The 13,817-nt window shown below is 32.4% G+C and overlaps 2 protein-coding genes across 2 annotated transcripts; both read right to left on the bottom strand.

Moving 5' to 3' along the window:
• Nucleotides 1-1,226: 1,226 nt before the first annotated feature.
• Nucleotides 1,227-2,779, bottom strand: LOC7489456 (spermidine hydroxycinnamoyl transferase). Its single transcript, XM_002325107.4, has one exon. It carries the CDS (start codon nucleotides 2,720-2,722, stop codon nucleotides 1,355-1,357), a length of 1,368 nt encoding a protein of 455 aa, XP_002325143.3. The 5' UTR covers nucleotides 2,723-2,779; the 3' UTR covers nucleotides 1,227-1,354.
• A 1,199-nt stretch (nucleotides 2,780-3,978) lies between these two features.
• LOC7493406 (uncharacterized) lies at nucleotides 3,979-8,338 on the bottom strand. Its single transcript, XM_052448965.1, has 8 exons — nucleotides 8,091-8,338; nucleotides 7,916-8,004; nucleotides 7,512-7,575; nucleotides 6,295-6,372; nucleotides 5,646-5,722; nucleotides 5,465-5,531; nucleotides 5,265-5,372; nucleotides 3,979-4,301 (listed from the first exon to the last, which is right to left on the bottom strand). The coding sequence occupies exons 1-8, from the start codon at nucleotides 8,160-8,162 to the stop codon at nucleotides 4,272-4,274; spliced, it is 585 nt and encodes a 194-aa protein (XP_052304925.1). The 5' UTR covers nucleotides 8,163-8,338; the 3' UTR covers nucleotides 3,979-4,271.
• Nucleotides 8,339-13,817: the final 5,479 nt, after the last annotated feature.

The raw sequence follows: 13,817 nt of genomic DNA on the forward strand, positions 1-13,817 counted from the left end.
AATGTATTTCTCTCATCTAAAATATGTAAAAACACTCATGATGATATGAATAGGCTTAGTATTGCTAAATATGCCCTTTGAAATTTTTTATTTATGTTGAAATTATATAATGTATTACTTGAAACAAAGATAACAAAAATATATATATATATATATATATATATATATATATATATATATATATATATCCTCATGTGATAAATAAGATCGCTTATTAATTATTATGCAGTTCCATTTATTAACTTTATTAAAAAAATAATTAAAAATGTATTGAAGTAAAGTTATGTTTGGAAAAATGTTTAAGTATTTATAATTATATTTGGATATTTTTCTTTAAAAAATTATAAATTTAATCCAAAAAAATATGTAGTGGTGATCAATCTCTTATTGTATTTGGCAAATGTTGAACTTTTGGATTTAATTCAATTGGGTCTTCCATTATCTGATGAAAAGGGAAACTCACAGCTTAAGGAACTGATAAATTTCTTTTGTAGCTCTCCTGAGAAATATGCTGGTTTTTTGTACGGTCTTAGTGGTGAGAATGGACATGGTTAGGGTTTATTACCTAAAAAAGGAGAAATAATAGAAGTTTTTCTTAGCTAATTTGCACATGTTTTTGCTTTTCTTTGTTTTGCACATCTTCTTTTTTGCTCATTTATCGTTGAATGATGGTATTAGCATTCCATATTATAATTTCTGCAGCAAAAGTGTAGTTATTCTCAGCTCCACCACCTCTGACCAAAAGCATCTCTGCATCTCTGAATTTATAGTGTTCTTGCATCTTCTCATGATTTCTAGCATTTTCAAGTTGTAACTTATCAAAGTGCTTCTGTCTTTTTTTTCTTTTTCTCTTAAATTGGTTATTTGGGTGTAAGGAAAAATAGAGGAAGGTGTGTTGAATTCAAAAGTTAGGATAAGTTTACCTGTATAAATATATGAAATCATTGATTCTCAGTTCGGGACTTGATTCGGCTCTGTGTAAGTTCTGATGCTTTACTTCGTTATTCTTGAACCTTTGCCATTCCTGTCCTGCTAGCTTATTAAAGATATTCTTGCATAACTATGGCTTGCCATCTCTTTCTTCCCACTCTATACTCTAATTGAGTTTCTCTAGGAAAGATCATGGTGATATATAGCAGACATATGATATGATGGTAGGCATGTGATGAGATGAGTATCTTCTTCTTCTTCTTCTTCTTCTTTCATAGAATGTATGTGAGAATCGATTGATATTAATAAAAGTAAACATATTCATTAGTTTTCTTTTTCTTGATCACATATTTCTTTTTTAATTATCTCTGGTTACTGATTCTTATTTCTTGGCCTAGGACAGCTGGGTCCTGTTTTATACTATCTATGCCTGCAGGCTGTTAGACAAGATATCTTCATAGAAGCATTTCTTAAAAGCTTCCATATGAGCCACCTGCAAACATATTGCAAGAATCACTGACCCATCTTCATTAGGACTTGGCAGAAGCAATGAGTCCCCATCAAAATCATGAGTTCCTGGTCCCATATAAATCTCCTCTCCCCACCCAAAATCAAGGCCATAAATAGGTAGGGTTAACCAGCTAACAACCGCAATATTTGGGTTCCCATAAAAGGGCCCTTCAGCACCTCCCAGTGCGTGGATGTCTTGAAACCTGGTCAAGTCTGGTTGATTCTTCAAGAAATCAATTGCAGATATCACATACTCATTTGTCACCGTTTCAATTGCTTCCCTTATTTTACTTGCAGCATATCCCAAAGGTTTTGACAAGAGCTCGCCGGCTTGACTAACTGCAATGACATCAAGAGAAGCATTGCCAAAGTAACCATCAGGCAAAGGTGGCTGCATACGTCCACGTGAATCAACACAGACACCTAAAGCAGTTGGTTGCTCAGGTTTGTGTCGACGAGCTTTACAAGCAGACCTCCAAATATGTCCAGTCAAGGTCTCATATCTAGTATAGCCACGGCCACTATCTATACTTCTTCCCTCGTTAGCCATATTCTTTAATTTCTCAACCTGAATTTTGGTCAGCCTCAACATGGCTATAGTTGTCTTCTTTTTCCTCTCTTCAGCATTACTCAACTCCCCCAACAGTAGCGGTGGAAGACCGAACTCCGCGTGATCAAACTGTGGCCGAGCCAAAGGGGGATCCCCAGCTCGCAAGACCTTGCGGTCAAGAAAAGGAAGCATGCCTAATGGCTCACCACGGCTGATTCTTGCCCACTCAGACATAAATTGAAGTGCACTTTTCCCATCAACAACAGCATGGGATATTCTCAAACCTAGGCTAATACCACCACATTGGAAAATGGTGAGTTGCACTAGCAATAGAGGCAGTTCATGTAATGGAACAGTGTAGTCAACATTTGGGATTAGGTATTGGTACTCTGGAGATGTTAAGTCGCCAAGATCTTCAAGCTTGGATTCAGACTCAGCCTCAGTGAGTGTAACACCCATGGCATTGCACTCAAGCTCGAGGCGCCCTCGACCTATCCAGTGTAAACGGCCGGCTAGTAGATAAAATGGCACCAAGGCATGGCTCAACGAGTCTTTTAGGTTATTGATAATAGCATTGGATTGCGTAGGCCATTTCGGTGATGATTTGTAGAAGTAGATAGTGGGAACATGAGTTACTGTTCCAATTTGATCCCATTCAGAAAGGGAAACGCGGCCAGTCCATGTTGGTTTGGCTGGTTTCACTACATGAGAGCTCTTGATGGTCACCACCATTTTTTGACAATATGAGATTCGACAGAAAAATCGAAGAGTGTGAGTTGCTAAAGAAACGCCATAATCAGCTGTATTTAAAGGCCATGCTTCTTAAGAGAGTAAGAATTGAAGACATGTAGAAGATAGTTGTTGAAATGATTTTTTCGTGAGTCTAGTAGTTCCCTGGAAAGGTCAGATCATAAGGAGAGTCCATTAGCACCCTTAAGAAATAAAAGGAAAAGAAAGGTTTTTTTCCCTATCAATCCAAATAATAAATGTTTTCAGTTCCTGAAGAACACATGACATTTTGCCGAGTTCTTCAGGTTTTCAAGCGCATGGGAGGAAAGGCAGGACTTGTGCCTGAATGACTCGTGAAGGAGGGTCCGTTGGTCAAGGAAGAGGGAGTGATCAACCAAGGCAAGTTATGCATTACATCAGCTTTTACAATCGACTGGAATCTTGTAGGATTATGTAGATGCAATATTATGTGTTAATATATTATTAGACTATATTTTATTCAAACATTTTTAAAAATGCAACTTCCTCGCTGATCTAGCTAATTATACATGTAGAGATGTTTTTTTATGTTAATTTTAAATTTTAAATTTAAAAAGTTAGGAAATAAAAGAATCGTTTTCACACCGTAACGACCAAAAATAATTGTATTAAAATATTAATTAAATTAGGTTGAATCAGATTGGGTTGAACTAGATACGACTGCATAAAATTGTTTTATTTTGTGTTTGATATATATTGGACTAGATTGAATAATTATTGTATTTTAAATTTAATAGACATTAAATTTGATAGAATAACATGTTATAATAACAATAATATCGATATTCTAATGTTTTGAATATAGATTATAATATATATTTTAATCCAAAACTTTACTGGGGAGTGAACCGGGCAGTGGTGGTGGGTGTAGACATGCTTCACGCGTCGGCGCTGAACCTGTGAAAACAGTAGCGAACGACTTGGTTTATGGGAGGAAAGAGGTGGATTCTGGCTCATTTCGGGGATGAACAAGTTATGGTTTCTGGCTGGGGTGTGGGGCTGTTCATTTCAGGTTTGAGAGTTGTGACAGGAAAGAGAGATAGGGTTCGGTCAGACGAGGAAGAAGGGAGATGTGCGGCGGTGATTGCGTGTAGATATGTTTGGATTGTTTCGCGTCATTAATAAGGAATGAGACCAGACTTTGAGTGCACCTTGACCTCTTCTGGAATTTATACCGCAAGGAAGGGGAAGGCTTCGAGAGGATGAAAAGCTTAGCGGAGTTGAGGAAGTCCGATAAAAATGTATTCATGAACCTATTCAACTCAGCTCATCCTGACCAAGATCATATGAGCTGAGAAGAAGGGAAATCGTATACTTTACATCAACTGGAGTGGCAATAATTGCTTTTACAAGATCATTAAAATTTCCACGCTCTGAAGAGCAGACACAAAAATCAAATAGGGATCCAATAATGTGACAAAGTACAGCTGACAGGATTCCAGCTGAAGAGTTCACTGCTCTTCACCGTGTTGCTGAAGACCGAAGGTTGCATGATGAAATATTCATACAAGCATTAACCTAGTCTTGCTTCTCTTCTTAGTACCTGGCAAAAAAGGGAAGAGAAATGGGAAAAAGGCCACGACAATAATCAGGTGAAAAATATCGCAGGAATGGCTCACACTCCACACGAAAGAGCAGATTTTTTAGGCCGTGAACAACAAGCTCAACGACACGTCACCCTTGCAAACAGCAGCAAAAAACATTATGCTAAATCACACAAATACTTAGCAAGATAATGCAGAAAAGTAATTTAATGGGAATGAATTGAATATTCAGGGCCCTTTTCAGAACACGTGGAAAATATCTTCTGGACAAGAATATGTAATAAAATGAGTGGCATTACTAGGTAACTCCGTATCAGACATGAATTTGGCAGTGGCTGCAACAGACATCTAAGTTTTGAAGGGGAAAAGGATCAAATTTTTATTTCTGGCAGGAAGCCTATAAGCATCCAACTTAGCCCAGAAGGCACATGCAGGCAGATAAACCATAGTGGTCTTCACAAGGACAATAAAGATGGGCACAGAGATGTCGGCAACCAGAAAATGCATGGGTAGAGTGACCAGTAAATGCAATGTCCCTATATCAGTACTTTTCCTTTTATAAATTGAACAAAAAGGACAATTCTACAGAACTCCTAATGCATACCCTTGCATTAGTAATATGCAAATGTCAATCCAATTTCATGACAGGTTATCTGCAATCTTCGGTCCAGTTGTACAGAACTCCTAATATACTTGCAGTAGTAATGTGCAAATGTCAATCCAATTTCATGACAGGTTATATGCAGATGGTTTAACTGAAATGGCTTGTCGCCAGGTGAGCATGTTGAGAAGTGAGAACCAAAGTTGAAGGAATTATCATTTAACATGACAAAGATTCAAGACAGCTGGGATGACAGAGCATGCAAGAACTGGAATAGAATAGGCAGTATTTAATAGAAAAATCAATCTTCGTTGGATCCATTTGCAAAAAGTGAATGGGAAAGGAAACAAAAAATCCTTACCTCCTCACCAAATTTTATCAAAATGGTTGTCCTAGGTCGATGCTGGCCCTCCATAGGCACGAAATGAGCTGTTACTACAGCTGGAAAACCTGCACCATCCAAAACACCCTACAAAGGGGAAAAGGAGGGGGGGGGAAGTAATTAGAGATTCCAACCACTGAAAGGTCAGTTTACTGGTATGAATTAAATTTAGTACTTACCCTTACTATTCCAGCAACAAATGCCCCGCAGTTAAATGTCCCCATATCCTTCGGAATTGAAATGAATCTACAGCACAAAGACAGTTCAGCACCTAGATCATTACTTAAAAAAAAAACCCAGCTACATTTGACAGCAATTGTCATATTATGAACTAAAAAAGGCCAAGGAGATAATTATGACCTATTGACAAGGAGCTCCTTCTCACTGATCATGTATTCATCTTCATGTTCAGTGCCTTTTTCAAGGGAATCGGCTACCTAACATAATAGCAGGAAAGGGGCTGGTGAGATCCAACTTTGAGTTTTACATTAACCTTTACTTGCTCTATGCATTTCAAACAAATATATAAACAGGTAAGAAAAAAAGGTACACAAATAAATGTTTTCGAGAAGACAAGATGGGTAAAACATGCTGAATTGCAGGTTCAAAATGGAAATGAAATAAAAAAGAATACGCCTAGTATGACTTTCTATTTTCACATGAAATGACTTTCCATTCTCACTGATCATGTATTCATCTTCATGTTCAGTGCATTTCTCAAGGGAATCGACTACCTAACATATTACAGGAAAGGAGCTGGTAAGATCCAACTATGAGTTTTACATGAACCTTTACTTAATCCATGCATTTCAAACCTTTATACAAACAGGAAAGAAAAAAGGTACACGAATAAATATTGTTTGAGAAAACAAAATGGGTAAAACATGCTGAATTGCATGTTAGGAATGGAAATGAAATAAAAAAGAATACACCTAGTATGACTTTCCATTTTCGCATAAAATGTAGTTTAAGAAGTTACTGAACTTTCAAACACTGCAAATAAACTTACCTTTCCAAATAACACTTTCCACACTGTGCTGTGTACAAAAGACAAAATACCCAACAATCGTGTTTCCCTTCTGTTGCCCTGTGGCATCAAAAGAAGCATTGTTATAGCACTTGTAGAACCAAAATGCAATGCAAAATAAATGTTAATGAAGCAAGCCTATTGGCCTTCTTCAGAGCCAAGACAAATCATATTTGTCAAACCATAGTTGGCGCAAGTTTACTCAACATAGAAAATAATCCTCCTGGGGAAAAATAGCCAGAGTTCTAGACAACTTATATCACACCCCTTGTATGATGACAAGCTAATTGCCACAAGGGTGAGAAAGCGAAGGGAACAGCAAAATGAGGTTCTTGGAGAAATGAAAATAAACCACAGTGAAAGCCCATACCACGCCTTTGACTCGATGTATGAAAGTACCTTCGTGGCATTTGACTGAATATAAACATGTATTACAAGCCTCAAAGTTTAGCAAGTCAAAGATTCCACAGTCAAAAATTACAGGTTGATGACATTAGGATAGCTAACAATGCAATTTCCTGGATTGATACATGATCTAGATATAACATGTTAAAAGTTGTTTCATAAGTATATCCATTCTGCATAAACAAGGCATCAATTCTGTGGGCGGCATAAAATTATAAGTATCCAGACAGCAAAACACACAGCTATTAAAGGCATCAGATGTGGACTGGAGAATAAAATAATAGAAAGCTACTCTAATTTCAGCGATCTAGGCACGTTTCCTGCACTGAAAAAGAGATTGGACTGAGACTTCTCTGCCAGCAATTCTAGCATAGGAACATTGATTGAGTACTTCATTATTCACAACTAGCCCATAAGTTAAAACTGAAAGTCATCTCACATGCTTCACACACCTATTTCAAAAACCCAATCATATGCAATCATGCACAGAAACTTTGATCAGATATACAGATGGACAATGCCTATATTCCTGCTGCCTCTGAATGAGAACTGCCACATAACATATGGGGTGGGGGGAAGAAAACTCAGCATACACATGATATTAATATATAATCCCCATGCTACTTACTGCCAAAGAAAGAACTAAAAAGCTTCTGAAGAAACTTATCTACTCCTGGTTCGCGAGTATGATATTCCATAGAGAATGGCAAAAACAAAATTGCATCAATCTAGACATAACCAATAAATTTTAAAAGTGACAGGAATTCCAAGGAGAAATCTTAACAATGCATCACCTTATCCCTGTGGCAAAGAAGTTCCAGAACTCGAGCCCCAACAGCATAGCCTGCATCCTCTAGCCTGCTCCATATTTCCCACAAAGATCATTAGTACAAATGACAACACCCCGAATACTTGATATCAAAAAAATTAAAAAACTTTAGACCATGTACAGTCACATCACAAGTGTATCGAGTCAAAACCCGTAATTATACTATTTCCAAAGATTCCTCCTTTTTTTAGTTTGTTCATTTCAATTCTCTTGAATTTCTTGATCTATCCTGCCAAGAATAACACTAAAATTTATCGCTTTAAATATCCAGTATAGATTCTTCCTTGCTAATGTCTCTAAATTTATCATCAAAATGATTCAAATGAACAAATGCAAATCAAGCAATATAGCGAAAACGGCAGAGCTCACCTTCGCTCTAATTCAGCAATGTTATCAACCTGTGTTTGATTATACTGAACAAGCTCCGAAAACAAAAATGCAAACGCACTCGAACTCACCTGCAAAACCAGAACCCTAAAGATCAAAACTTCATAGCTAAGCCAGTGGATTGAGTTAGTGAGAGATCGAACAACTACAAGGTTACCTCTTGTTTGCCCTTGCTGAGGGCTTTATCGAGGACATTAGAGTATTGCTTGATCTTGCCTACTCCGATCATGTTTTTTAGGGTTTAATTTCCTTTCTATGGATCTTCTTTGGATCGAATCCGGGAAAATTTATTATGGTCTGTTTGGAAGGTGAGAAATCACAGGAAAATGAAGGAGCGATAGACTATGCAACTAGAACTGGTAGTGGTCTATTGAAGCTCTGTGTTGCCGTTTTGGTTAACTTTTGAACCGTACTGAACTAGATGAGTGGACGACTGGTATTTTATGGATCTGGGCTGACATGTTTGGGCTTGTTAGACTATTTGGATGGACCGACATTATATACATTTAAACTAGTCACTCGAGCCCCGCTTCACCTCGGGTTATAAATTTTGGAAAAAAAATATACCAGTTATGCAGGCTGTTTTAATATGTTTTTTTATATAAAAAAATTCAAAGTATGAATTAAAAATTTATACAAGTATTTAATTAAATAAATTGATAATCATTTACATCAATAAACAAAAAAAAAAGGTTGGTATAACCAAAAGAAAAATTGAAAAAAAATGAGAGATGAATGAAGATTAAGATATTTAATTAAAAAAATAAAATATTCATCCGATTGTGTTTACTGAACTTGTTTATTTAACTCAATAAAAGATAAATTTATATCCTAAAAAACTTGTGACCAAAAGATAAACACAAATGAAACTAATTGAATAAACTCATGGCCTAAAAAAATATTATGCAAGGTCCAACACATCAACAATATTATTTAAAAATGAATTTTTTTTATTTTGAGAAATAAAGTTCGTTTGTATAAAACTAAAAAAAAACAGATGAATTAAAATAATATCTTAGAAAATCAAGTACAAACAAAACAATTCTCAAAAAACTTATATTAAAAAATAGCATGTAAAACTCATGATATAAGTCATGAAATCATAATAAACTCATAGAAAAGAAATTGAAGATAATCACATAACCAATATTTTAAAAAAAATTAATGCATAACAATAAAATCGCAAGAACCTGAATCCCCGACAAATCAAATGTCAAAAGATGAAACTAAAAAAAAATCAATTATACAAAAGGATTTAAAAAAATTGAGGTTGAAAAAAAAATTAATTAGAGGGTACATAAAAATTTTCAGTTGGATGGTTAAATTGAATTGAAAAATAGCTTTAACAAAAGAAAAACAAATCAAAAGAACGAGGGTTAAATTGAAAAAAGTAAAACAAAAAAACAATTGATTGGAGGATGATATTGAAATAAAAATCCAACAAAAAGGCTAAGGAAAAAAATTAAAATTTTAAAAATAAGGACCAAAATGAAAAACAAAATATTTGAGAAATTATAACTGAAAGACTAGATATAAAAGGAATAAGAAGAAAATAAGAAATTAAAATAATGAGGACTGAAATTAAAAACAAAATAAATAATAAATTAAAATAATGAGGAATTAAACTATAAAAAAATAAGAACGAGATTGGAAGTTAAAAAGATAAGGACTAAAACTAAAAATAAAACACATGAGTAAGTGTGATTGAATGACTAAATTGAAAAAAAAACTTATATAAAAAAAATAAAAACGAAATAAGAAATGAAAAGAATGAGGACTGAAATTGACAAAAAAAAGAGAGGATAATAGTGTATTTTAGCTGTCAAGAGAGAAAAAATAAAGGGAACAAACAAAAATGATTATCAGTGACAATCCGACCACCATCCTCCTCCGCACACCACTTCGTGAAATAGGACATGGTTTCACATCTAGGAATATGACAGAAGTTCAAATTTGGCCACTAAATGGTGTCGCACGCACTACCTAAATGACACAGAGCATCATTCACGTGTTGGTGCGTGTTCAACAGGTGCCCACAGTTTTTCGATTTAAATATTCAAAGTCAGTGTGAAAATACCAAACCACCCTCATGACCATGTTAATTACACAAAATACTCGTGTGAAAGTACAAAAAATACCCTTAAATGCAAAGCTTTTTTTTTTTTTTTCTCATCCAAGGTTAAAATTGTATTTGCATTAGACATAGACAATAAAAAACTAAAAAAACCCTTAGCCAGCGAGCCATTGATTTTTTTGATCTTAAGGGCAAAGAAGTATTTTGATTGTTAAGAAATTTGTGAAAAGTTAAGGAAATCATTAGTCAACAATTCTAAATTTTGTTGAGTCCAGAGGTATAAGAGTATTTTTACCGCGTGACAAAAAAAATACATATACCATCAAGCAAAGCTTCATAAATAAAATAGTGAAGAATAAAATGGTAATTGCACTATGATCAACATATAAGGTATTATTCTATCCTCAAACAAAGCTTCATACATAAAAAGGTGAAGGGTAAAATAATAATTTTATTATAACCCAATACACATTTCATTATGGATCGGGCCACATTAAAAAAGGCACGGGATTTAGCTTTTTAGTGAATTTGATAAATAGTAAATTACATCGAGTTGCAATCTAGTTCAACTTTGTTTTTCAATGCAGTTATCTGGAAAATATTTCACATACAAAATGTTTTATATGTCAATATATATAAAATGATGTGAGAAATATGATTTTAGTGAAATAATTATAGTTATTAAACCCGGTTTAGGGGTTGATCTAGTCAAGGGGTCAGGTCTTAGGTAACACAAGTTGACCCAGGTCAACCCGGAAAAATTAAAAAAAATATTTGAGATTTTAATATTCCGCATTGAAAAGTTAATAAACAATTCATGTAGATATAAGCTATATATAGTTATTTCATATAGAAAAGTCAATAAATAATCTATGTGGATGTAAACTATATATTAGTTATCTATGTAAATATAGACTATATATTAGCTGTTTCACATTGAAAAGTTAAGAAATAATAGTTATGGTAATGGCTATATATATATATATCACTGAAAAGTTAAGAAATATTTTATGTGGGTGTAGATTATACATAGATATACCATATCAAAAAGTTAAAAAATATTTTATGTATATGTGGTTTGTAAAAATATTTAATTTGTTTATTAAAAGAATTAGGTTTCATCTGGATTATATTAAGTCGTACCTGATATATTATCTGAATTTAATCAGGTCGATTTTAAACTTGAATTTTATCTATTTAAATCCCGATGAAGATTCTAGATGCCTATATCCTGGGTTTCATAAGAATGGAAATAACAATGTCCGGCGACAATAATGATTTTTCTTTATAATGACATTAGAAAATTTTTTGAACGGTATTGATCAAAGATTTCATTTTTTTAAAATTACACTCAATAAGATAAGATAGAATAATAAGCTTATATGATTAAATTTATTTTATTAAGTTAAAAAAAGCAAAGTCAATAAATTAATGTGGGGGAATTTAAAATAATAACAAGAGAGGATTTTATGCTTTTTTTTTTTGTCTTCCACGAAGAAAAATATCTTTTAATTTTCTTTGTTAAAACATTTGATAGTTCCATTCTAAAGAAGTATTTAAGCATTATACTTTAAATTAATTAATAAAAATAGAAATTAATTAATTTAATGAACTTTTAAAAAACAACATGCTAAACATTTAAACAATGAGAAAAAGATTTAATAGTTAAAAGTAGACACGGTAATAGAAAAGAACAAATGTTTTAATTATCTTTTAAAGCAGTAATGACCCCTTTTATTCATTTCTCTTGTTATTTTTATCAGTGTCAAAATATCAAAATCATGGGAAAAAGCTAGGAGCTATTCAGAAACAAAATACTTTAATTTTTTGGAAAATTGTCAGGAAAAAAAAAGAAAAATTAAAACTTATTGTTCAAACACAATATTTCTTCATCCAAAAATTAAAAAACTAGTTTTTCAAATTTATATTGAGTTTAGAAAACACATTTAGAGTTTTTTCAGGGTTTTTCAAGTGAAGCAAAAACACGAGCAATACAATTTTTTTATATACAAATACTTTTTAACAATATAAAATATTAAAATAATTTTTTTATATATTTTCATATTTAATTAGTGCCATACGTTTAATTTTTATTATAAATCTAATATAATTTTTTTTTGAGTTGACAAATATAACTTTTTCATGATAATGTTTTATTTGAATTAAATAAGATTAATATTCTACAGTTAGATTTTCACAAACATAAAATATTAAGATAACTATTATAAATTATGGTTTTGATTTTCTTATAAATAATAGTTGTGATCTTGATGGACTTCTTTTTTTTTTAGTGCAAAAAATGAAAAATTCACCTTTGTTTTCAATAAATGAATATATTTTTCAATTTTTTACTAAAAAAGATAAAGAAAATTAAAAAAAAAAGGAAAGTTGTTTTCCGTTATTGATTACACTCTATATATATATTATTAAGAGTTTTTTTTTAATATATATATATAAATCATTGCTTTTGGATATTAGTAATTGAGAAAAAAATGAACAACTTCCCATTGTAATGCATCAGTTATCGTGATGTGTATCTACCTCTCAGTTTTCAATTTAGTTTTTGAATATTATCAAACATGTGTTGAATTTTCATTTCATAATTAAAATATTTATACATGTGAAAAAAATTAATAGCTCCTGCAAATATATTTTTAGTGTTAGGAATTAACTTTTGATTTGATATGCGGCAGTGCAAGTAAACTGACCAGCACGGACCATGGTCCACAGCAAAATTCTTCACTCCTTCAGGCATCGAACCGTTAAGTAAAAATCTAAGAGGTGCGAGATTTTTACCATTGAGTCGGTGACCTATTTTGTATTTTTTAATAATTCATTTTGGTCATAGAAGTTTAAATTTGAATGATTTAATTTTGATTGAAGATCAATTACTTTTGATTTATAAGTCAATTATGAAATTAGAAGAAGATGCACCATAATGAAAAAGATATCAAACATAGGTGACGTGCTAAAGATTTCAGGAAAAATACACTTTAGTCCCGTTCAAGCCATTTTCAACAACCAAAATAGTTTTTGTTTTTTTTTTATGTCGACGGGTTCCGTGGGATGATAGTTTTTTAGAACATTAACATTTCCTAAAATAATAGATTTAAGCAGAGAAAGATAAATTAAACTCGGTTTGATTTTGAGTTTTTGGGCTTCTTTTTCGATATTTTGAGTTGATTGACTGATTTGTGGGTGTTCCATGAATTTTAATGAAGTGTTTTTGAGTTGAAATGACTTGAAAATTGAGTTTTTTTTACCAAAAAAGGTGTTGCCCTGATTTTTTGGCTAGCACAGTGGCGAACGAAATTAAAGCTTACAGATAACACGTTGTCTGAATATTTTTTTCAAGAATAAAATAAAAAAAGAACCAAGCTTAGGTGCCCGGGCTTGAATACCTTCCCACATGCCTGCGCTTTTTCTTGTCTGGATCTTTTTTGGGCTTTTTTTTTTTCATTGTGTGTATAAAAGTTAAGTTTAAATTTAAAAAAAATAAATTATTTGATTTGTTTGAGTCCATGATCAGGATAATAAGTTTGACAAGTTAAACTACAATACTCAGACTTTTTTTTTTAAAAAATTTTTCTTGTTTTTATTGATAACTTTTTTAATAATTATTAAATTTATGTTTCAATTAACATTTAACATATGTGAATTTGTTATTTGCTTATTTAATCTTTTTTGCATATATATTTTTTTGACATTATTTTGTGTGTGTTTAATTTTTGAAGTGATTTTTCTGATTAATCTATATATATTTTTTCTTTTGTATAGATAAAATTTATTTAAAAAAATAAAAAAATTTAT

This window comes from Populus trichocarpa, chromosome 18 (assembly GCF_000002775.5).
Source record: "Populus trichocarpa isolate Nisqually-1 chromosome 18, P.trichocarpa_v4.1, whole genome shotgun sequence".
NCBI lineage: Eukaryota > Viridiplantae > Streptophyta > Magnoliopsida > Malpighiales > Salicaceae > Populus > Populus trichocarpa.

What these genes read in the sequence shown, in the direction of transcription:
- LOC7493406 (XM_052448965.1), bottom strand. Translation starts at nt 8,162, where the DNA reads ATGATCGGAGTAGGCAAGATCAAGCAATACTCTAATGTCCTCGATAAA. An exon ending in TCAGCAAGGGCAAACAAGAG is followed by an intron (nt 8,005 to 8,090) that starts GTAACCTTGTAG and finishes CTGGTTTTGCAG; the next exon opens with GTGAGTTCGAGTGCGTTTGC. An exon ending in TGATAAAATTTGGTGAGGAG is followed by an intron (nt 4,302 to 5,264) that starts GTAAGGATTTTT and finishes CTTTTTTGCCAG; the next exon opens with GTACTAAGAAGAGAAGCAAG.
- LOC7489456 (XM_002325107.4), bottom strand. Translation starts at nt 2,722, where the DNA reads ATGGTGGTGACCATCAAGAGCTCTCATGTAGTGAAACCAGCCAAACCA.